This window comes from Prinia subflava, chromosome 1 (genome assembly GCF_021018805.1).
Source record: "Prinia subflava isolate CZ2003 ecotype Zambia chromosome 1, Cam_Psub_1.2, whole genome shotgun sequence".
NCBI classification, from domain to species: Eukaryota; Metazoa; Chordata; class Aves; order Passeriformes; family Cisticolidae; genus Prinia; species Prinia subflava.
The window spans coordinates 106,976,439-107,001,402 of record NC_086247.1 but is presented as its reverse complement, the minus strand read 5'-3'; the positions used below and the strand labels follow the sequence as shown (position 1 = coordinate 107,001,402).

The 24,964-nt window shown below is 38.2% G+C and overlaps 1 protein-coding gene across 2 annotated transcripts; it reads right to left on the bottom strand.

Moving 5' to 3' along the window:
* Positions 1-413: 413 nt before the first annotated feature.
* On the bottom strand, positions 414-24,706 carry HERPUD2 (HERPUD family member 2). Of its 2 annotated transcripts, none has more exons than XM_063406609.1 (8): positions 24,557-24,706; positions 19,042-19,119; positions 15,520-15,633; positions 13,374-13,525; positions 7,696-7,818; positions 7,080-7,403; positions 5,788-5,902; positions 414-5,451 (listed from the first exon to the last, which is right to left on the bottom strand). In XM_063406609.1, exons 1-8 carry the CDS (start codon positions 24,704-24,706, stop codon positions 5,290-5,292), a joined length of 1,218 nt encoding a protein of 405 aa, XP_063262679.1. In that variant the 3' UTR covers positions 414-5,289. The 2 variants fall into 2 exon arrangements, with proteins under 2 accessions (XP_063262679.1, XP_063262688.1); XM_063406618.1 differs by having other exon boundaries at positions 5,788-5,875.
* Between the last annotated feature and the right edge of the window lie 258 nt (positions 24,707-24,964).

Sequence of the window (24,964 nt, the reverse complement as noted above, 5' to 3'; positions counted from 1 at the left end):
CACGGTAACTTTATTAACATAGAGACCAGGTTTTGGCTTTCCTTTCCAACCAGCAGTTAAGTTCAGCAGTCTTTATGGCTTTAGAAAGAAAATGTGTGTGCACAAGCACAATTAAAACCCTTATATTTTAAAACTGAACATATCCACAACCCAATTTACATGCGTCTCATTAACTCCTCACACATAGCTTCTCCCTCTCTAGATTTCTGCTAAGCTAGGGAAAAAAATGTCAATGTAAGTAAGTTTTCTGTAAGTTTTCCCCTGCTTTAATACACCTCACCACCATGTGAGCAAACTCCAGTGGTAGCTGCCCTAGTATAAGCTCCCTACTCCAAAACTTACCAGTAATGTTGCAGCTTATTCCTAGGACAGCTAAAACTATGCAAGAATCATCCACCAATACTGACACACACTAAAGGAAAAAAATTATAATCTTTATTGTTATACAGCAACATTTCTTCATGTGTCTTAAACAGAATCTAAAACAAGCACAAATTGATTTTGATATCAAGTGGAGAAAATTTGTCTTGGTAAAGAATTGGAAATGCTGCTTATGTACCATGGAAGTTCTCCCACTGGGCACTTTGCTTGCCTCTGCAAATACAAAATATCCAGTCCTAGCCTCATTATGGATAGTTCCTTCAGGTCCAGTATGTGCTTCCCTCCTCTCCAATCAGTGCTACCGCGTTGATTGTCCTGTAAATAAGTCTAAACTGCTAAGCATTCACAGCAGTCACCTGGCTTCCTTCTAAAGCAAGAGCTTGCATAGACAGCTGCAAGTGAATAAATCCAGCCAAGAGGAAGAAGCTGCAGCTGAACAGGTACTCCAGATCCAGCATTCTTGCAGAGACACCAACATGCAGAATGGCCAAATACTCTTAGGAGTGGGAATCATGATTAAACATATTATGTTGCACTATCGTGTTAGCTGGACAAGCACCAGCTTTGAAACAAAGGCCACGAGTGATGTAGTAACTCATTCCCAGTTTGCATCATCCCACCTATACTAATACTGGAATCTGAAAGAAGAGTACCTCACCCACAGGAACAGCCACGCTGGCATTAACCCCCCTAACTTGAATGCCAGCAGCATCAAAGTTTTCCCATCACACCCTGGAGGCTTGGGCAACTGGCTGCCACCAGAGCAAAGGCAGGCTCCCAACCTTAATAACAAGGGTGCACCCAGCTGGGTTGCAGTGGGTCTGCAACAGCCCATTCAAATACATCCAAAAATAGATCAGAGTTCACACTCACGGGGATAAATTCTGAACTGTTTCCAGTCAACAGCAAAGGCTGCTAAATATGAATTACACTAGAAAACTTCCAGTACTTACAGGAAACAAGCAGCAGACACATGAGTAATCAACCCTCTGATGGAAGCATCAGTCATTTTGCATCAGCTATTATGATTACAAACATCACCAACCGTGGTTTGGGTTTTTTTTCCTTCTGCTGCAGCAATAGTAAGAAGGTAGTGTTGTCCTAAATTGAAGCAAACTTCTCCAGAATATCAGGTGGTAACTTCTCTATGAGTCATCTGAATTTAAGGGCAACAGGGAACAACTGGAAAGCCACTTCTGCCTCTCAAAGTCTCTCAACCAAACAGTAGCATGAGCAAGACATGGCAAGCTCTCAACAGGAGAAAAAAGAGCACTTGGTCCACTATTTTGTGCCCAAGAAGGCTCCAGTTTGACTTTATGTTACACTTGTGTCCTAGTTTCAGCTGGGATAGAATTAATTTTCTTTTTAGTAGCCAGTACTAAGTGCTGTGTTTTGGATTGAGTGTGAGAACAATGCTGATAACATACTGATGTTTCTGCTGCTGCCAGTGCTTACCCTAAATCAAGGTCTCCTCAGTTTCCCATGCTCTGCCAGGAGCAGACACACAAGAGGCTGTGAGGGAACATGGCCAAGACAGCTGACCCAAACTGGCCAAATGGATATTCCAAACATAGATTGTCATGCCCAGGACATAAACTGGGGAAAGCTAGCCCAAATGGTGTCAGCTGCAGCTCAGGGAGGAGCTGGTCATTCATCAGCAGCTGGTGAGCAACTGTATTGTGCCTCCATTTTCTTGGGTTTTCTCTGTATCCTTTTTACCACAATTAGCATTACCGTTGTATTTCCATTTATCTCAACTATTACATTGTTCTTATCTCACATCATGGGGTTTACTTTTTTTCCTGATTCTCCTCTCCATTCCATGAGGGAGAGGGAGAAAGGGGGAAGGGAAGAAGCAGTCACACGGTACTTAGCTGCCAGCTGGGGTTAAACCAGGACTTGTGGAGCCAACAGCGCCACTGCTAAACCGTGCCTAGAAGCTGAGCTTTAGAAGTCAATGCATATGTATTTATGGATACACAGCAGTTGTAAAGTGTTTTTCAAAGCACAATATTAAGAAATCATGCTAAGGGAGTAGCTGTGTGTTGCTCTTTTCATAACCCGTTCCATTAGCACTGCTGATCTAATCTGTGTCTTCACAGCAGAAGTATTATGGATGAAATACGCTTCCCTTGTGTCTGTTTCTGATACGAGTGCCTCTTACATAACACACCATGAAGGTATTGCACATGCTGCCATAGACTCGCTGTTACCCTACATTAGAAAAACATAAATACATCTGTCATTTCAGGTCTTCCTGAAAGCTAAAGAATTGATTTTAACCTCTTTTTCTACATTCAGAGTTGTAAAAGTGGGTGAGTACAGGTCAATTGGGGCACATCTTACAATGCTTTAATACTCATGTCTTCTGTTACATTTCATGCCACAGATTTACTACAGTTCTGTACCTGGCTTTGTCTAGAACCATGTAATATATAACTGTGTTTTGGTTTATGGTATTGAATAGTTTCTACAAGGATATACTAGAGTAAAATCAACTATTTTGCCAGGGTTTTGATTTCTCTCCCATCATCACCTGTTATACTTCATATGCTGTTCAATCTTTATCCAAATCACTCAGAAACACATGTAACAAAGACCTCATCTGATCTTCAACAAGCTCTTTCCTTTTCTAAAAAGTGCACCTTTCTTACCTCCACCTGCTTGTCAATGTTTGCTTTGTATTTACTCATGATCACAACCTTATTTTTGCTTCTGCCAGTAGCTTTCCTCTGACTCTTTGGTAATGCTTCCTATCTTACTGTTATTTCTCACTCACTTTCCTCAGTAACCATAATTTTGCTTTTCCTTGTGTGTATCTTGGTAAGTTGTGGAAGCTGGGAGATTTGATGACCTTAAGATAATCTCGTGGAAGCGTAGCCTCTGTGACACTTCACTCCAGCTCTGTGTTCTGGTTAAAGCTCTCAGAACATCCCCCTCAACATCCAACCAACTGCCAGAATTTCCCATTTCACTATTTCAGCCTTGTGAAACCTGTCAAATTTATCCTTGTCTGAATACAAACCAGCAGTGACAATTCTACACCTTTTTAACCAAACCAGGTCTAACAGCATAAGAGCAGCTTTCTTAATCTCATCTGCTAACAGCAGAGAGCTGCCACCAACTGCTTCCTACAAAATGGAAAACAAACCAACCTGAACAACATGGGTTAAGAAGCAACAAAAGGCTGTCCATAGCTGGATACTGGCAGGTCTCAACTGCACAGCTTACAGGTACACTAACACAAGGATAAAATGAAAAATGGTAAAAGAAAAACTTCGGTAAAAATGAGAGGGACAACACAGGTCAAACAGATGAAAGTTCTTCAATGTGTTCCAGAAAGAAGGCCTATGACATCCAAGACTGCCACTTATGACACTCCTTTAAAAATGTACATTTTTGTAGCAGCTCTTAAATATTAGTCAAGTTAGATCCATCTGCCAAACTAAAAGGTAACATTTCATGGACAAGGTCATTGAATGTATATGTAGTAAAGAACCTAAACTGAGAGCAGCTTTCCATAGTAAAAACAGGAAGAAAACATCATAATTAAACACGACTTATTCATCTTTGTTACCTATACAGCAAATAAAATAACTGATGATTTTAAGACTTACATTTCTATTTCTCTTCTGACAAACTTGTAAAAAGTTAAAAGGTTTTCTTTGGGCTTAAAACTTTGCTGTATAGCAGTTTAACACAAGCAAGCAAAAAACAAATCCCTATTTATCACTCATTCAGAATACTCAAGAGCTTTGCCCTGTTCTTGGAAATCAAATAGGCTTTCTTTTGGTAGTAGTGTAACAGAATCTTTGCAAACATTTTTAAGTTCAAGAGCGCACAGTAACTTCAGGATTAAGAACAAAACCAAATGTACCTTCTTGACTATGATTAAAAGCTAAAGAAAGCAACCAATAACCTAACATAGGACTGTGCTACTCTCTCATGTACCATTTTCTTTTTCTCAGTTTATTAAGTTAACGAGGTTAAAGAATACAGAGTGTGCTGTTGAGATCATACTCGTACCTGTATAGATGCTGCTACAAACACATCACTTTGGTCAATGTCAGTAATGCCACCATGATGACTTTATTACGCTCTCAATCATATCCTCATCCTTAATGAGGCACAATTTAGCCATTTGCATTCAAATATGCATATAAACATCCAAAAGAGTTACCATAACAGTTTTATTAAAAAAACTAATGTACATATTTTGCCCCAGCACAGCTATATTTTCCTTAAAAAGTACTGTATGTATCAAACATTTAAGGTTTATCCCATCACTGCCAATTGTCTTTGAAGAGCTGTCAAACACCTTCAACTTTAATAAACGGCAGCACAGTCTCAAGAAAAAGCTCTCAGCTTTTTAAATGAAGAAGCTTACTATTTTCTGATATAAAGACAACATGCCATTAACAAGTAACCCTTGTTTACTGCATTCTCTCAGGAATTATTTTAATTCCAAATCTCATGTCAGAATTCATAGACTGCATCAAACTAACACAAGATACATTATTCAGATAAACAGAGAGCATTTTGAAAGGTGTGTCAACATTCATATTTTTAACAGCTCTTTAAAGAGGTAATGGTGCAGATTACGTACAAGCTCTTTGCCTCAGAGTAACACGCATTTGAAATTAAAACCAAACATGGAAGACCAATATCTTTACATTTTATTCTTCAGAAAAAGAAGAATTTTAAAGAAAGCATTTAGTAGTCCACTTGTGCTTAACATATTCAATGCATAAGAAAGCCAAAAAAAAAAAATACACATTTTTGTACACCATGATCAAAAAGAAAACATTATAAATTTTCAGAAATTGCACTGTATTTAGAACACTCTCTAGGATCTGCTCCACTTCTACGTATGGCTACTGAGGCTGCCTGACACAGTTCCTTTTCCATTTAATTGCCAACCTGTGGAGGCCCTTCAGGAATCAGTGATGTGAAGAAGGTTGTGATAAAGGACCAAGCAGAAGCCATGAATCCAGGCTGCTGCTCTGTATTGCCATCTTCACCTGCGTCTTCTCCGCTGTCTTCATCAATCCCATCATCCATAAGTCGTTCCTTTAAAAACAGAAATTGAAGCAATTCAACTGCTTCTTTCCACAATTCTGACATAAGGTAACCAGCAGTATGTTCCTACATTAAGTGACTTCTCTCAGAACAACTTCCTGAAGTAACTAGCATGAGGAAAGTCTGTGATTGAAGTAGAGAAAATCAGTAATTGTCAGACTGGAGAAATACAGGCTTTAAGCAGCAGACACAATCTGAGGACAATGCTGAAAGCTTTCTGGTTAAACCAACTCCATTCCACAGAAGTTGACTTTCTGTCCAGGCACTACAGCTTACTTTACAATACAATATGTAAGAGTCTCAAAAGACATGTCTGCCCTTACTCACCATCTCCTCAAGATCAGGATTATTTGCATGTTGCCCATCACGGTTCACTTCTGCATTATTGGCTGCCTGTTGCTGGCCTCCCTCTTGCCTAAAGGGAAACCATCCAGCTTGGTGTCTATGTAAGAAAGTGGAACAGTTGAAAAGCTCTCTTTTGAAAGGAACAAAAATATTTTTCTTCTACAGCTAACTACTGCAGCAAATTCTGTAAGTACTTTCAAATGAATGAAGTTATATCTATTTTTATATAATTCATCCTTCTAGATTGAATGTCTATTCTTCAATGGCTGCATTAAGGTTTTGCTGTTCACAGCCCTCAGTTCCAAATAATGTACCATGATTAGGTGATTCAGTATGTAGAATACTTTTTACGGGTGTCCTCCCCATTTTTAAGTACTGAAGGTAAGTAAGTTTTCAAAGCCAGCCTTAATTTTCTTAGTTTAAATTTAATTTTCTGTGGAAAAAAGGAATTTAAACTTCTGCTAATGCTTAAACCACATTACCACTGTAAATAAAATAAGCCTCTCCCACATTTCCAAGCATCTATATTCTGATTTCAACTACCCTACCTGTATGAAAGAACAGTCCTAGTTAGGACTGAAACTACAATGTAGGCAAACTCTCAGTGAATGACATTAGTCCAAAATATCAAGTATTACTGCTGTTTTCCACTTCTATTTACATCACTAAGGTATCTTCATATGCGAGAGGAAGCGATGACAACAGTACTGGTATTTCTCAACTAAACACAGAAAGGTCTTCATGGCGAGCAGTTAAAAAATTTTTACCTCTCTGTAATTCTACCAGATCTAGTACTCCACCATTACAGTATCACTACCTTAACTCTGCCTAAAAAAAATTACTGTACACAACCCTTAAATTATTTTGGAAATATACATGAGTTCTGCTTTGCAATTTCACATCCAAACAGTAAGTTTAAGTTTATACAAGTATATGCTTGACCCATATGAGCTTCCCTCCTCTCACATCAGCTTTCTAAATTTTCATCCCAAAATGCTATATTTCAACAATACTGATCTATTAATACCACCAATATGTGAGAACATTGTGCTTCAGATATGACGTATCTAACTTACTATAAAAACATTTTGAGAATTACTTCTTTCTTCCCATCAGTTTCTCTACTTGTTCAAATTTACTTTTTTTAACAGACACGTCCTATTGTAAAGGAGCAGTGTGTAAATTTTTCCATGTGGATAAATGTAAAATGGAATAAACATTAGCACCATACTCCAGATCTCAGATCTGCAGCTATACTCAACTGTTGTACTCACAAATAAACCAGCAGCATGGCTCCCATTACCATGACAAACCGACTGAAAGAAGAATAGAAGTATACAATGCTCAGAAGAATTGCTGCTCTAGAGAATGTGTACATCCAGTCCAGCCAGTCCCGGTTGAAGTCCTCTTCATTCACTACTGGGCCACCCTGTGCATTCATCTGAACATTTTGGTTTACAGGCCTGTTCTCCTGGACGGCTACATTTGGCACTGCTGCAGGCTCATTTGCAGGAGCACGTTCTGAGTTTACAGCCTGGGCAACTGCGGATCTCGCTGGCTCAGTGCTGGAAGTCACTTGGGCTGAAACAGCAGCTTGGCTACAAATTTAAACATAAACCTGGTTTGTCAAAGACATGCACCATAATTACTAAGTCTGTCTTCTTTGCTACAGTTCCAGATGTAGTATATGTCAAAATAAACTGCATTTCCCTTAGATTTTTATTTACTGAGACATTAATTTCATTCTAATCAAATTTCATAATTTGCAGCACAAAACTAAGTATAAAACAGAGCTAGACAAAATAAACACAGACATTTTTGATCCTGAAAAAAAAATTTAATGTATTCTTTTCACTAGTGTAGCCCAGTACTAAGATAATGCAGACTTACTATTGCATGTAGTACTGACGTACATACATCTGTTGCCACCATATCATCTGTAAGGGACTGAATGCAGGATACATAGAAAATCCAGCAGGAACACCTTGGCCTGGAAACTGGTTGCCTATATTGCTAGAAAACAATTTAAAGAAAAATATTCAGCTCTGAATTGTGATATTTAAAAAGCATGCTAGTATTAAAAAACAATTAAAGTAGCACTTCTCCTCTCATTTGTTCCCCTAAAATACCGCACTGAAATAATATATAGTGAGATCATCCAACCCATTCCAAAAAAAGCACTATATTTTCACGAAAGAAATGAATAATCAAAGTTATTTCTATAGAAAGAATATTTGGTTTTTTACTTAGTATGTCACTAGCTCCATCTCTGCGACAAAACAACGCTGGAAATTTTTCAAGACTGTGCTAACTGCAGAAATTCTTCCATACAATTCCTTTTAAGTTGACAGGTCATCCTTAAAGGTCTATAGAAGCTCTAAAGGGAAAACTTACTATCTTCTACAGCTTTCTTTTAAAACCAATAGCTGAAATATCACTGTGATCAGAGACGTGAAGAAATAACATAAGCAAAGACAACAAACTAATATTTCACATGTAGCTTCTGAAGATTGCAATTAAGAACATTGTAAAGGATTGACTTCCCCCCCCTTCAATATTTTGAGCATATGTGATTCTCCTCCCTATGGGCTTTTACTCTGATTCACATGCAAGAGAGATAAAACTCCTATACTTAAATTTTATGTTTGGTTTAGTCTGCTATTAGATTTCTTGTCCTCTCTTACCTCCTAGAGTATATAGCATGTTTTGGCAACATTTCCAACTCTTTCCCAAAAGATTTTGATGTAGTGAACTGTAGTAAACCAGGACATCTTTCAGGACAGCATGAGAGTATAAAGCATGAAGAAAAGTTTATTCAGACTGCAGGTAGCAAAAGCTGAGACTGCTGTAATTGTACTGCAGACTACACCTGTTCCCTAAGTAAGGCACTCCCTGCAAAGATATCACCAAGAGATTTCATTAGTCTACCAGGCATTCAGATATACACGACATGCCCAGAAAGAAAGATGGGAGGAAGACATTACAATCTTTTTGCCATGTTACACATGAATATATATGTCAGTGTAATTCTGGACAAGAACCTGCCATGCAACTTCATGACCTCTGCTAAAACTGTTATGTTTGCATTTAGCCATAACCTGTTTTGACAACAGCTTGGGGTTGACACAAAAAAAAAAGGAAAAAAAAAAGAGAAAGTACTTCTCCTGATACCAAACGCAAACTGAGATAGTCACAGGCGTTATTTGAGGTTTATTTTAAAAACTGAAAGAGTTAACTAGCAGCCCCGCTGATGCTAATTATTTATGTATAACATGTTGAAACAGCAATGCCATGAAGCTACTGTTGAAAAACGTTAATCATGACTTACAGTTGCAAGCTGTGAGAATTTGTTTTTCTATCCCTGGAACTGGCAAACACTTGGAGAGATAAGACTCCTCCAAAATTCGCAAAACATTTGATCTCAAAATGTAAAGATGATTTAAATATTCTATGTGAGTGTCATTAAGTACTGTGCTGAGACAAACCAACGAGTGATGTCTCAATTTCAAGCAGGCAGATTATCAGGACAGGGGTTCTGAACAATTAGGATCACACACTTTCACCAAAAAGCAGCGCTACTCAACTTGCCTGAGTGAGTTCTGAAGGAATTCACCACTTCCTTTTCTCATCAGATACAGATTTTAGGGTTCTTCCTTGTAACTGCTACGTTGACCTCAAAAAGAGTTGAGAGGCCTTAAGGCTAACAGCTTGCCCTCACAGATACAACTTTTAGACATATTACCAGATTTGAACCTTGCCTTTCTTTCAAACTCTTTCAAAAGCTGCTTCCTTGATGTCTTAAAGCTTAATAGTAGATTAAGTAACCAGTCAAACAACAGAAACCACAGAAGTTCAGTTATGTCATGTTCTTTTCTTTCACATTCAAATATTGTGGTGGGGTTTTAATTTTTTTCCCCAATAGCTTTTCTAGATGTGACTTTTTGAGAAGTAAGACTTAATTTTTCAAGATCTGGTTCCATTAATCGAGCAAAAGCAGACTTGCTTACAGCTGGCTTTTGGCTTAGAATGCCAACTAGCACAGCAGTATTTTGTTTGCTCATCAAAAATCAAAATGAGGCAGATGTTGTCAATTATACAACTATTACAGTTGCCACGGTATTAAGCTAGCTTATGAAAGTCTCTTTACACTGTAACCATGTATTTCAGTGAGAAGAACCTCCCCAAAGGAAGAGGATCTTCTCAGCAAAGCAAGGCAGCTTGCTGTTCAAGGAAAAAGTAACGTAGCACAATACTTTCTCCTCATCTTTTTCCAAAAGGAGGAGAAAGAGGTAGGAAGTAGAATGTTTCAAAAGAACAGCAGCAAAAGTGTAAGAATAAAGAAGCAAACAGGATCTGTACAGGCATTCCAAGACTGGAGAAGAAAGCAGAGCAGACAACAGAGGAACAGTGGGATAGACCATACAACAATTCAAATGGTAGAGGTAGCTTCAGAATATTCTGAAAGGATACACACTGCTCCTCAGGATGGCTAAAAACCTCAAAACTTTCTTTTGTAGGGAAGACCCCAAATGAACTAACCAGCACTGGATTTGAAGGTAAGATTATCACGGAGATACTGCTCACCACTAGTGAATAAACAAGACTTTTTATTCAGACTTAAAAGCTTAGGATATCAACTACAGGTGATATTTCAGTATCCTCTGCTATGTTACTTGCTACTTAGAATAAAATACAGTGAGCAAAGGAGACTGATGCAGCAAAGTATTTATGTGCCTGGATATACTGCATGCTGTCAGTATGTCACTTTATTGTTTGCTTTCAAACCTTACTGTGTGCACAATACAAATACACTTCACTAGATGGGCCACCCACACGTGACAAATCATTTCACTGCCTTGATGTCTCGTGTGTGTTTACTGCTTCCAAGTGCTCTCCAGTCTGAAATGTGAATCCTGTCAGGGCTGAGCCCATGTGTTCTGTTTGTACCTGCGCAGCACAGCACAGGCCCTGATCCCCAACCAAGTCCACAGGAGCAGCCAACTCTGTGCTTGCCCCCCACAGCTAGAGACTCACTGGTACATACATAAACTACGTGCCCAATTCCCACCTCATTTAGATTTTTTGAAAACAGCATTTGCAAAAGCTGGAAAGCAACAGAAAGTTTTAATTTTTTTTCCCTGCAATACCTCAACAATATGAACTAAATGCTGTTTTCCCAAAGTTATGTTCAACTTTCACACTGCAGCTTTAAGCCAAGAGCTGAAAAAACACTGAAACTGTAATTTAATCATCTAACATTCACACTACTTATCTGCACAATTCAATCATGTATTGCAAAACGTCCAAGGAAGCTGACCCTTACATAAATTTTCAAACACCTGGAGATCTTTCCCTATCAGTAGTGCCTACAATTCGTCATGTGGCGAGAATAAAAATTGTTTGGTCAAGAAAATAAAAAAAAAAAAAAAAAAATCAACAAAGTAACACCAGTTTCAGCTATGAATCTTCATGTTCCTAACAAGTCTTGATCTGCATATAAATTACATTAAAGCTAGATCCCATTGCCCCAAATGATGTTTAAGAGATAGCTAAAAAACAGAGGGCATTTCCTACTGCTGGAATACAAGCAGCAGTGCCCAAAAGCAAAAGCAGATGCATTGGAAAACATTATTGAAGCATTAAAAAGGGTTTTCAAAGAAGCAAGCAGACTCCAGCAGGCACTGGACAGAGATTATCTGGAGTTGAGCAGAGCCAATACTCATCACTCTACAAAGATCTACTTCAAGTTCTGACAGCATTCCATTAAAATACTTCCGGAAAAAAAAAAAACAAAGGCCTAGGATTATTTAGAGTTTCTTTATTTTGGCATTTCTGTTCAGATTAGGAATGCACTCCTGGAAACCTCCAGTCACTTGCTCTTATTACAGTTCTGTTTGCACCACAGAATGCTCTTGGATCACCATCTGGATTCCTTTCAGATTACACAAAATTGAAATACATGATTTGGGTGCCCTGCTAATGCACCACAGCTACAAGCAGGACCCTATTCCAGGTAACCAAGCTAGAAATAGTCCAAGTAGGACTGAAACCCCTGAAATATATTCAGTGATGTCAGGCTGTTAGCACTTCTTTCAGTCTACAAATCCACTCCTCTCAATTCACATTATATGCTAGACATAGCAAGTAATGGACTTAGTATTTTTAATTTAAATTCTTCTTTCTTTCCAAGACAGCAATGTCTCCCAAACTGACACAAACTAATTCAGCCCAAAGACTAAACAGTGGTTCTTCTCAGCCTACTCAGTTCACCACACTTAAAAACCCACACAGAATACAACTATGCAAAAAGCTAATTAGAAAATGTTAAAACTTCTTACAGATTAATCATTTACACAACACATAATAAATTGCTCCTGGAATTAATTTACATTACACCAACAGCAGTCTTGACAGTCAACCTGGTGTCACCTAGCTTTATCAGAAAAGCAAGTACAACCATTTCTGGGAAGATGCATTTGGTCAGAATAACATAAGTCTCACCCACTCCAAAGGCATTCTCTTCCCAGCAGACAGTACATTTCAGATAATTAAAAAAAAAAAAAATTAACAAATTCAAGATGTAAACTAGCACAAATAGTAAAGTCTAAGTTAACTCTAATGAGAGCATGTAAATGAAACTGAAACTTAATAAACTTTCAACAACTCTTGGCATCTGTTTTCTTTCCAGCAACAGAAGCAATGTTACTGTTAGCACATTCATATTTTAGGGATTTTTGTTTAAATACTCTCTAAAGTAGGTTTCTAGAATCTATACAGTACTGGGAGAACACCTTGTCAGAAAGGAAACTTGAAAGTGCTCCTTGAGGAAATGACAGCAATCATCTCAGAATACACCATCCTCCTGTTTGCCCCTTGGAAGAAGCTACTACTACTACTACTACTACCAACCAAAACATGTTTAAGCAGCTGTAAAGGTCACATGGGTTAAAATTCCTAAAGCTGCTTTTTAAGGACAAAGAAAGAGAGAGAACTTTAATAGTTATGTAATATCAGACCTGATCTAGATCTGGTTACCTTCCATTGGTATGTATGAAAATCCATGAACATTCTGTTGTAGATAGACAAGCACTAGACGTACTCAAAACACCTACATATCATTTCTACAGTTGAATCTAATGTGGAGAAATGAAGAATTACATCTCTTATGTGTCAAAAACTAGAAACCATCTTATTCTGCTAAGAATTTAGTGTTTACTGTTAAAATGAAGGACAGAAAAGACAACCAGAGGTAATAGTTCTATTGGTTACATTACTAACTACATCCACGAGACATAATAAAGCTGCACTTGCCCAAGAAAATTGAGACAGAAAGCACAAAGAAAAATACAAAAAAACAGCCTGAAGGGGAGCACCAAGAGCACTTCCTCTGTGACTGACTCCTGGCTAAAAACCCTAATTTTCATGTGAAAACTTTTCTAATGTGACTTATGCTTCAAGGTGAACTAGCCAAATCATTTTCCAGACTGTGAAAGAAACATAATTGCAACTGAACATTTAAAGCACTGTAAAGAATATTAAACAGTGAGGGTTGCTTCAGTCTCACTTACCCTTGCATTAAATAAGGGAACTGGTGGCTTGGCGTGGGATTGCTGTGTGCTTGTGGAAGATTACGATGCCTCACTCCATCTGCACTAGTGTTCAAAGAAGAAGCTTCTTGATTTGTGGGTGAGACAGCAGTTGATCCAAAACGGTCCAAATTCTAAAAAATAAGTAAAATCGAGGTTGTGGATCTTTTGCCACAGTTATAAGATTTACTACCACGTCTTAAAAAACTACTTGCTTTAATGTTTTGTCACAAGTTTTATTAAGAATGTAAACACTGTGTAAGTCTTCTGTGGTTTTATTGGTTCTGGCAAGCCTTAGCAAAAACAGAAATTCAAAACTGCACTCGGGTATGAGGGGGGAAAAAAAAAAAAGAGTTTTTCAGAAAGACTCAACACTTGGTAGTTTCCAGTGAAAACCACAAGTCATTGGGAATCATAGTTTCAAAAAGCTGAAGCAAACTAAAACTTAATTGAAAGAGTATTTAAAAGGAACAAAAATTCTAGTGGCTACTGTTAACAGAAGGAACTACAATGTCAGAGTATGACTACCTTCAGAGACAGTGGCTTAAAATAACATTCCTCTACCCTTATCTTTAGTTACCCCTTCTACTCTTCAACCTCTTCACTGTGAGAGGTGCCCACTCCAAATTGCTGTGCTCACTGCTGGAAGGGGACTGTCAGTGGGAATAGGGAAACAGCTGGGAACTACTTAGGCTCCAAAGAACAGACCTGAAACTAGTGTTAGACCTCTGATACCTGGCTTCTAAACTTCTATGTCACCATAACAAGATTACAATGGGGCCATTGAGATACATTATTTCAGTTTTAATAAATCCCCAAATCCTGTTGCTAAGAATTACTGTAGTGTTTACTCAGTAGAAAATCCTCTTTGACAACTCAGGAAGTGAGAAGGTGCAATTACTTAAGATATCCATATCACATTTGCCCTATAAAGAAAACAAGAAAAACTTACCACTACACAGTGGGGATGGGGAGGAGTAAAACTAAAAATCAAATAGAAGGACAAAGGTCATTCAAACTTTGGGTTTAGGCCGTTTCCTCCAAAGTATTATGAACTTAGCACTTTGCATACTGCCTGCTTTAAGCAGTCATTAATACAGTCATTCAAATACAGCATTTACAACTGATGTACACAGCAATAAAACATGTGCCAAGGAGGCCTCCTGTGTCCTGCCTGTAAACAGAGATATAAATAGCCTTTGAAAAGCCTTTGAAAAGCCTTTGAAAAGAAGTTGTAGCCACAGTCCCTTCTCTACCATTGCTGCTCATGTTTCTGACTGTCACAGGCCCTATCAACAGCAGAATAAAGACAGACAGCTTTAAAGGGCATTTCCCATACGCTGAAAATCCACACACCTCAGATGAAGAGTACCTACAGTGGCAGTATATATATCCCTTTCTGACTAACCTTCAAGGGTTGCTTAGTGATACTCACAATTCTGGAAAAAGCCAAGAACTACCAAGTTCTCAACAGAAATCATAACTGCTTTTAGAACACAATACAACCAAACACCATCTTCATTTTTGGAGGGTGTGAAGAAGGGAAGGTTCACAACACCATAAACAAATGTGCTCTGTAAACAATTTAACTAATAAAAGTGTTAAGAACACTTCCCACTTTTGACTGTCTTACAGGCTCTATGAGTAGCTTGAAGTTCATATATAAATAATGGTAATTCCTATCAAACAGAAAAAAACCTGGCCAAGTTCCACCTGTATCTCATGACAGCAGCAATATTTTGACTGGTCTCTCCTAAGTTTTCACAAAACAAATCTCAACTCAGTTTTTCTAAAATTCTGAATACACTGTGCAATTTCTGACAAAGATACAGGGATAAGGAGAGAAAGAGAAGTGTACTTTTCTATACAGTGTTAAGAAGAAAGAATAGCTTAGAAAAAGTAGTGCTTTTTCATCTAATAAACATAACTATCACAATTTGAAAACAGGTCATCTTTGTTTAAATAAAGTTACATCCTTCAATAATCAAGTGTAATTATACAAATTCATATGGCATGCTCTACTTTCAACACACCATTTTACAGACAAATATAAAAAGTTAAAAGAGAAATTAATGGCAACTTTCCTTAGCATAGAAGGAATTCATGTCCTGTGTATGAAAACACTCACTGAGCTACTGCTGGAGGTTGATGCTCCATGACTTTCTCTACTGGTGCTGGGTTTTGGAGAACTTGGGGGTGTCCGAGATGTACATACCAGGTGAACCATATGATATTCATCTTGCTAGAAATTAAAGAAATTGAAGAGCTAAAGCAACAATATCAGAGAAACTTACAAGTAAAAAAAAAGTCTTTAAAAATTCAAAGTTGTAAACACTAAAGAAACATTATGCAAAACAGACCATAAAGCAGCACTTGAGTCTAGCACAAGAGGATCCTCTTGTTTCACAACAAATGTCTCCTTAGAAGCTGTCCACAATAACATAGGGAACACTGACTTTATCCCACTTTTCCCTAAAACTGCAGTATAGCAGAACCAATGGAAGAACTCCAGGAAAAGCATGAAGAAGTGTATCACAAGCTTTAACTTTTATTCTTGAAAAAAAATCACACACCTTTTACAGGGCTCAGTTTACCTAAAGTTAAGAATGTTTACAGTTTCACTGAGATCTATGAAAAGTGTTACTGAACAGAGACATCAGAGTACATGATGTAGGCACTGGAATTCCACAGGCAGACCAAGATAAGAATGGTACAATGTGCCAGCCACTGCATTCACCTTGTTCCTGTTTAAGCTCAGCTCAAGCCTGATCTGCAGACATGCAACTGAAGGGCCTCTGCAGATATTCCATGCTCAGGGAATGCTATTCAAACTGCTAGGTGGGGCCTAAATACTTGAAAGTGAGGAAGCAAAGGCCACCTCTTGAAGCCATGTAGCAAGGCCATGCCAATTCTGCAGGAACACGCTCACCCTCGGTCTGGAAGCCATAACTTCAATCTGAAGCTATTTCACTGTACCAAATTAAAACATGGCCATAGCAACACAACAGCTATGGCTGCATATTTAAATTGCACACTGCAGCTTCCTCAGTAACAAAATTTTAAACAAGAGAAGCAACAAAAACACCCCTCTGTCCTGTGCTGAAATCCGCATGGTGCAGGCAAGCTGCCGTTTTTAATGAGATGACATTCAGAAAATCCGCATTTAGAGGGGGGTTTTATGAACTATATATAAATGTGCTATAACAGCCATTTACCCATTTTTATGCTTTTGATCTTTAGGAATAGAGACTAGAGAAAACTAGATAAATGCTTTTACACACCACTGTGCATTACTGCTAGCACAGCCAATGCACACCCAGTCATTCAAACTCCTCCCCATGTACTGGCCCCTAACCCCAAGTACAGCCTCACTGCTACATTAAGTGTAATTTTTTACCAGTCAGTGATAGCAAGGATCAGAAAGCACTGAACACAGGTGATCAGCACTTTGACCACATCAAAAGCCTTTAACCTAACTAATCACCTTCTTCCTAGATAACAATTTATGCCCCTGGGAAAAGCAAGGGAAGTTAGACATACCACTGGTAAGCTTACAGCACACAGCTTTATTAAATGTGACAGCTTATTGTAATATACTTCTATTCATAAGTAATGTGTTGGACACCACAGTGCTAGAAGAGTGCCACAACTTCCAGCCTCGAGGCGTTTTGTATCAATGAAATGACACTGGTTAGTACCAAGGAGCAAATATCACAAAGCTAGACTGAGTGATTTAGTAAGTCCTCAGATAATACTAGGAATTCATAGATTACCCAGTAGGAAGATTTTGGCAGAAAATGAGACTGAATTTAAGTTTAATCATACTTTTTTCCAAAAGCTCTTAAAAGCTTTAGGACAAGAACCCCTCTTTTTCCAACACAAATTTCTAACTTTTTGCTTAAGACTGGTGTGTTTTCAAATTCACTGTATTTCCTTAACTACACCCAAGACCTATAACTGCCATTATGACCTTAAACTATCATGCCAATGTCTTGAAGTCAAGCACAGCCCTTCTATGGTGAAGGAAGATATTAGTTACAAAGTTTCTCCTGCAGCACATAAAGTTTGAAATCTTGTTCTCCAAAACCAGTGTGCTGCAAGTAGGCAAGTGAATTTAAGGAATTCAGATTTTGTTTTGTCCTTAGCAAGTAAAACTAAACTTTGAGGTAAGTTCTACAAGCATTTCCTTGAACATTTAAGCTGTACAGGGCATACACTGGTTTGCAATAGTCCAGCTTCAGTTTTCTAGTAAACCTGTATATAGTAAACTGCAAACACTTTCCTTGGTAGGTTTAATCCCATTTAATAAAAATCTATTTCAGAATAAAGATTATAAAGGAACAGCAGTGTTAGTCTGCTGAAGCAAATCGCAAGATTCTGCATCTGTTTCTCCATCTTAATAATGAAGTTCAGTTGCCCACTTTCACTAAAGTACCATCTACATTAGGAGACTTTCCTCCATAGGAAGTTTTAAAATGCGACCCAACCCCTTTTGCAGCCTGTAGATTGATTTTTTACCTCAGCACATTACAAAAAAGTATGTTTACCAATAGCCAGGTACTGTATTATAGAGTTCCTCTATTTCATAGGATTAAAAACTGTGCAAGGACCTAAGGTATTTTCCCAGTAACAGCTGGGAAACATCCTGAGCTGTTTACAAAAAATTTAGACAATTCAGCACAATGCATCATGTTTCCTGTCACCATCAAAACTGAAACAAAAATTATTTTAATCTACCCTAAATATCTTGTTCTATACATTTTTAAAGAACTTTTCTAACTTAATGAAGTTCTTATTACTTGGTATCATCAATCCAAGCTATTTTGAGCCAGTTTGAAAACCAAGTGCATGTATCCCAAGATTTCCTGCATGACATGTCATGCATATTTGGAACTGGGATCTAAATGTTGACTGAAGAATCCAAAATTAGACTAATAGAGTTTTTTGTTCCTATAGGAACCAACAGAATTTAAAGAAAGTATGAAATGAAAAGAGCAAGAACCAACAAAGTTTCAAACATCATCAGGAATGGTTAATAGCTGACAAATCAAAACCAAGACAACAAACAGCCTTCCCAGGAAATTATTCAGGAATTGAAAACTCTGGCTCTGCAGAATTAATACATTACTCTTTATCTGCTTACACAAGTGCCAAATTTGACATAAGTTCTGGATTTAAGCCTCTGTGAGAATTTAAATGATGTCTCAAATCAATACAAATATGTTGTATTATTCCATTTATGTGACAGTGGTAACTCTCCAAAGAAGTCAAGGCCACATTGGAGCTCTAAGCAATGGTCTAGTGGAAGGTGCCCCTGCCTAAAGCAGGAGGGCCGAAACCAGAAAATCTGCAAGGTCCCTTCCAATACAAATCATTTCATGATTCTATGATACACAACATAGGACTTGCTTGGGATTTAGCACAGCCTACTTGTCCTCCCACCAACTGGAAACTTGCCTCAATCCAAAGTATAATAATCCTACACAAAAGGCATACTTGAAAATACATTTTCCAAATACATACCGACATTATATGGGTACATCTCTCAATATAACAATGAAAATTTGAAGTTATACAATACAAATCTAAATACCTATTTCCCCAAAATGAGCTTGGATCAAATACTGTATTGTGTTGATATGAAGCTTACTTTTCTGAGAACATCTTTCAGCTGGAGATGGTCAGGAAGCAGTCTGCCAGAATACACCAGTCTCTGATCCTTTGTCAACTAGGAGATGGGGACAAAGAAAGGAGTTTAGCTTTTTTCCTGCTGTTCAGGTATATAGCTGGAGAGAAAAGTAATTTTCTCATCTGCAAATATTAAGACCAATCACCAACAGAGAGACTTAAAAAAACATTTCAGAGGCTTCACAAGTCCAACTCACAAATTACTTCTGAGAAAGAATTATGCTATTAAGCACTCAGCAAGAGTGCCATGACAGTTAACAACATTTAAGGGTAAATGCTTGTCAAGAAAACTTTCAAGTACATTTAAAAATTCCTGTCTTTTAGTAATTTGTTCTTTACCCCATTCCTGGTCCCAGGCATCTTCTGAAAATATAGGTAGAGAAGTGGCTGGGGCAAAGAAAGGTAGCAGAACAATGGAATGCCAATTAAAATACACAGAAGAGCACAAATTTCAGTCTTTTTGAACAAGGACTTTCTGTTATTAGTCCTTGTCCCCACCCTCAAGCCCCCCAAAGGAAAAAAAAACCCAAACCACAAAAACCAAAACCAACATCATTAGAAAAAACAAGAAGGAAAGCATTAAAAAGCAAGAAGCAATAAAAGCTGTTTTTTAAGGTAGCCTTCCAACCTGGGTAAGGTGTTTGGCCTATCCTTACAGTGAAGCTGTAAGAATAATAATAATAATTAAAATAATCTAGTATTGTAAACGAAGATTTTATTTCTTTTTTTAACAAATGATATACTGTTCATACGATAGTAACTCCGGACTATTCCACACAATAGAAATAACAACAGAATTATTTTAAGGGAAACTTTTTGCGGTACCTATCTACAGTAATATGTCCAGTATGCTACAACAAGGAGCCTACTCAGTCAAACAAAAGAAAGGAAAACAAGCAAATGCTAAATGAAAAAATCTAGCCTAACGTCAGGGGAACAGACATGCATTACCAGCACAAACTATTTGAAGAATTTCCCCATCATGCAAATACCAAGTCTTACACCTCTCCTCTTCCTATGCCAGCCTTCTGCTACCCACTCTGCAGTCTTGTTCATGCTAATACTAAGACAAATAACTGAGCCCCAGATCTCTGTGATTACAAAAAGCTTTCACAGAAGTTTTGACTTTTTTTTTCCTTGCAATAGCCTTCTACAGATCCCAAATAATTTAGGAGAAATCTAGAAATGTTATAAAACTGTTTGGATTTTCATCCTGGAAAAAAATGGTTGTATCATTAGAACAAAATAGAGATACTCAAAGTAAATAATGCTAATAAATACTTAGTAAATCTGAAGCTTCAACGTTTTTTTCCAAAGCCATACTAGCCATTCATGATTAAATGCATGTTTTTTTAAAAAATAACCTGCCACATACTGTGCAGAACTGTTTATCACTTCTGTTTAATAATAATTTTCTCTATTCTTCTGCACTGCTCTGTATTTTTAACTACTGGCATAGGACAGTATTTTTATGTCTCATAACACTGGGAACTAGTTATTTGCAGCTCAAATTGATAAAAATACTGCAATACATTAAACAACATTGCTGTACTATTTCTATTTACATTTAAAATGACAACAAAAAAAATGCCTGACTCATGTCAGTAACTTCTTTTGAGCTATACCATTTTGTTGTTCCCTTCAAACAGGAACAGGCTGCCAGCAGAATGCAAGCTTGCATTTTATATTTGGGAAAGGCTAGAAAAATCAGAATTTAAGCATCAAGATTAAAGAAAACTTTAATTTCCTGTAAATTGGAAGCTTGTTGTTTTAGATTGACCTGTGCAGTTAGAAGCAAAATCTTAAGAATTCTTGTTTCTGGGTCCAGAGACAGATTATCGGGAGATTAATAAGAACAGACAAGCATTTAAAATAAGGAAAGCCCAACAGCAAAACCCCCTCAAACTCCAAATCTTTGAATCATCATCCAGCATGGCACTAGAGTGTTGTTCTGCCTGTCTCGTTCGTAATGGAGCTTTCTACGTGATCACTTTCGATAGTTCTCTTCAGTGCCTCATGAACCAGTCCCTCTTCCAGCCCCCTCTAATTAAAGTATCTTCTCAAACAAGATACAAGTAACTTTTAAATATGAATATTTTACAGAGATGAAACTGGCAAGGTTAAAAGGGCCCCTCAAAGCTGACTACACAGCCTTCAGTAATGCGTTTCAACTCCCTACAAAACCACAAAAGGTTAAACATATGTTGAGCACTGTTAATCACACTAAGGGAGAGACTTTAATAGGGAAGATGAGGCCTTACACCCTATACTGCTCCCTTCATAAATTAAACACCTACGTGAGAAAACTACAGGACTATCACTTGCAATTCTCAGGTTGAAAGCCTGCAATTCTGAAATGCCTTTTTTTTTAGTGCAGATTGAAGAAGCGGTAATAAATATGGAAACACAGTAGTTCACATATATGCCAAAGTAAATGGAAAAGGCATTCAACTCATCCTTTGCCAGAGGAAATTTCACTACCACACCTCCTTCAAGAACAGCATGCTCACTGCCAGCTGAAACACTGAACTGTGATGGAAAAACACCTCAAACAACATAATTAGAGTAGCCCCATTTTCAGAAGAAAGCACATGGCATCAGAAAAAACTTATTCTAGAGCCCAGAGTTGGGAGATGGGAGACAGTCTGCAGATCAAAATCCAAAAGATAAATATTCAAAACTAAGAACTCCAGAGCCACTGGTATGGAGTTTCTTCTATTTTTCATACGAGACTTTTTTTGCAATGCTGAGTCCAAACTAGCTATGCCCAGCACATTACCAAACTGCAAACCTAAGACAGTGTAGCAATGTCCTGTAGGAACACAGGCCATCTCTGAGCTATACAACTGCAACTACCAGACACGTATTATTTTAGTTCACTAAGCCTCTCTCCCATACTTCCATAGGGAAAAAAAATCCAGACAACCACATCTAGTTAGAACTGTAGGCAAATGCTAGTTGACAGGTGTGCAGGAAATGAGAAATAGCAGTTTTAAATTACTGCTTATGGGTGTAATCAATGCAGCAGGCAATGCACTGATGGTAGGATCTGCCAGACTGAGACACACAGCCTGATTTTACAACAGCCTTGTGTTATTCTACAGAAGTATTTCATTTAGGGACATCATAACTGCAGTGCTCTATCTATGAAAACTGGTCCACTTAGGGAGTAAAGGTAAATCTTAGCAAGGACTCACAAACTAATTTAACACCCTTCTGAACCTATTTAGTTTATTCAAGTACTTACTTTGCAAAGTATATCAACTTCAATAACAACTAAACCGATTTAAATCTACCTGGATTTGAAATTTTTAAGTATTCAGGCAAGTAATTTACATGAATTAATCTGGAAAAAATCCTAAACAACACTGCCTCCAGAACTAACTTCTCATTTGCCTATTCTAACCACCTCACTTTGAAAATGTACTCTTAATAAATTGTAAATTTAATTAGGACACTTAAAGTTATCATCAGTTTACTGACTGATTTACCAGGACCTATCATATTGAGGGAACAGAGAAAATGCACATACAAGAATGAGGTTCAAGTCACACAGAAAACCTGAAATACTATCTACAGCAATGACAGCGACTGATTTCTATTTTAGACCCTTAACTTCAAGAACATTGCAAGGCCTGTATAGTATCTGTGTTCCAGTGTATTCCCACCAGCTTAAAATAGCATTGTGATAGAAATTATTTCCAGGACCTATCATATTGAGGGAACAGAGAAATCAAGCTTTTAACACTGATCTGGTTTAAAAGCGAAAAAAAAAAAAGGCAGGGGGAAGGAAGATCCTAAAAGCAAAAGGACTTACACACATTAGAAAAAAAGCAGCAGCACTCAACATCAAAAATATATCAAGCCAAAAATACACTTTTTGATTTTACTATACATAGGAACCATCCTATTAAACACCCTTCTCATCTCCTATGTTATTACTTTAATTTGAAAGGTCCTATGAAATAAAAATACTGTGTTCAGTTATTAGTTTAACTGCAAGTGCAGTAAATCCCAATTAAATTGGAATTACTGAGATAATTCTCATCAAAGAAACTCCCCATTCCTTAACCAAGAACGAATTTGGGTATGCTGAACTAGTCCTTTAATACTGAGAGGCATGTTGAGGAATCTATTTTCAACAGAAAAAAGATGTTTCAGGAAACTGAAATTTAACACTCTATTACTGTTTAAAGCCCACAGTGCAACATGAAAACCTCTTGTTCATTAAGGTTGTTTCCTTTCAGGAGCTCAATTTAGCAGGATCATTCATAGGATGAGTAAGAAAACTAGTGTTTAAACACAAACACGTCACTGGAGGAAATTCTAGTGAGGAGGAGGAGGAAGCAGCAATCAGCTGGAGTGGTATTTTTGTTTTTCACAGCAGATAGGCTCTTTCAGCAGAGAATTACTCACAGCAATAACTATATTCACAAACTCTCATAACTGTTTAACAGAAGTCAATGTGCCACAGCCCAAGTTGTAGGCTGCTTTTCTTCTTTCTCCAAAAGGCAGTAACTCTTTGTGAGACAAAGCTACTATTTTACTTTCCTCTGACAAAAAGTCAATAACAATAGTAATTCTTCTATTGAACTAGGTGAAAAATAATTTAAAATGTAAATGCCACCTTCTTCTGATGTTTTCTAAAGCCTGGTTGTAGGCCCCACATGCTGCTCCCGTTCTCATAGTTCTCTGGAACAAATTTTTAAATATACCATTCTGCATGACTGCCATTCTATACATACACAATATTATCACCTATTGCCTATGCTTTTTTCATAGCTGCTTTTCATTGCCACATTTAGAAATTAGGAGAATTCAGAAATAAACCGCATTTCCCTCAGAAACCAAAACCACTATAGGTATTAAGTTTCAAATTACAGTCACAGCTGTCATACAAGTTTGTGTAACACCTGACAGAAGGATTTTCATCACAATCTCAAGAAAAATATCTTTTCAAAGAGGAAGTAATTTTGGAGGTTGTTCAACTACATCGTTTCAAATAAGGTTATGAATAAATATTTATCTGCTCTACACCTCAGTGAATTTCCTAGATCGTGTTAACCTTAAGTACATCACTTATACTTTAGAACAGACAGAACCCTCAGCCAGTGCTCATAGATTTACAAAAATTAGTCTCAAGTTCAGTTAACTGAGATACCTAAATCTCAGGTCCCAAAAAAAAAAAAAAAAAGATAAATGAGGAATTAGTAAGCATCCTTAGCGATACTGCCTTCCAGGATGTTACACTACGATCCTCTCACACGATTTGAAAAGCAGCTTCATGTTTGTTACACTGCCAACTTCCCTGAAAGCAGAGGGACGGCCATCGCCTTCACGCAGGTCGCTCTTCGCCAGCAGAGCTCTTGTTTGTTAATTTAACAAGGTTTAGGGAAGTCTTGTCCGCCTGCCCCCAAGTCGCCGCAGTGCCCAGCCTTACTGACAAGGCGAGGGAAAAGGGCTGGCCGACAACTCACCGGCTTACTGGGGTACACCTTGGAGAGGTGGGACTTCAGCTTGCCCACAGTCCACTCCAGAAAGCAGCTGATGGTCTGGTCGGTGTATTTCTGGTTGGGGGCCTTGATGATGAGGGTCACCGGGTGCTCCGCTACCACTCTCTGGTCCATGGTGCCCGCGGGGCCGGCCGGCCCTGCCCCGCTCTCCTCCAAGGGACACGACGCCGCTCGAACCTTGGCGGTGCTCCGGGCGGCTTCAGCGGCCGGGGCCGAACTTCCCGGGGGAGCGGGGCGAGCCCATCCCCGTGCTGGCGCTCCGGGAACCGCAGCCACGGGGGATCACACCCTCGTGCCCCACGCCCGCGGGAGCGAGGGCAGAAGGAACAACGCGACACTCGGAACACACCGGCCCAAACCCCTCCACCCGCA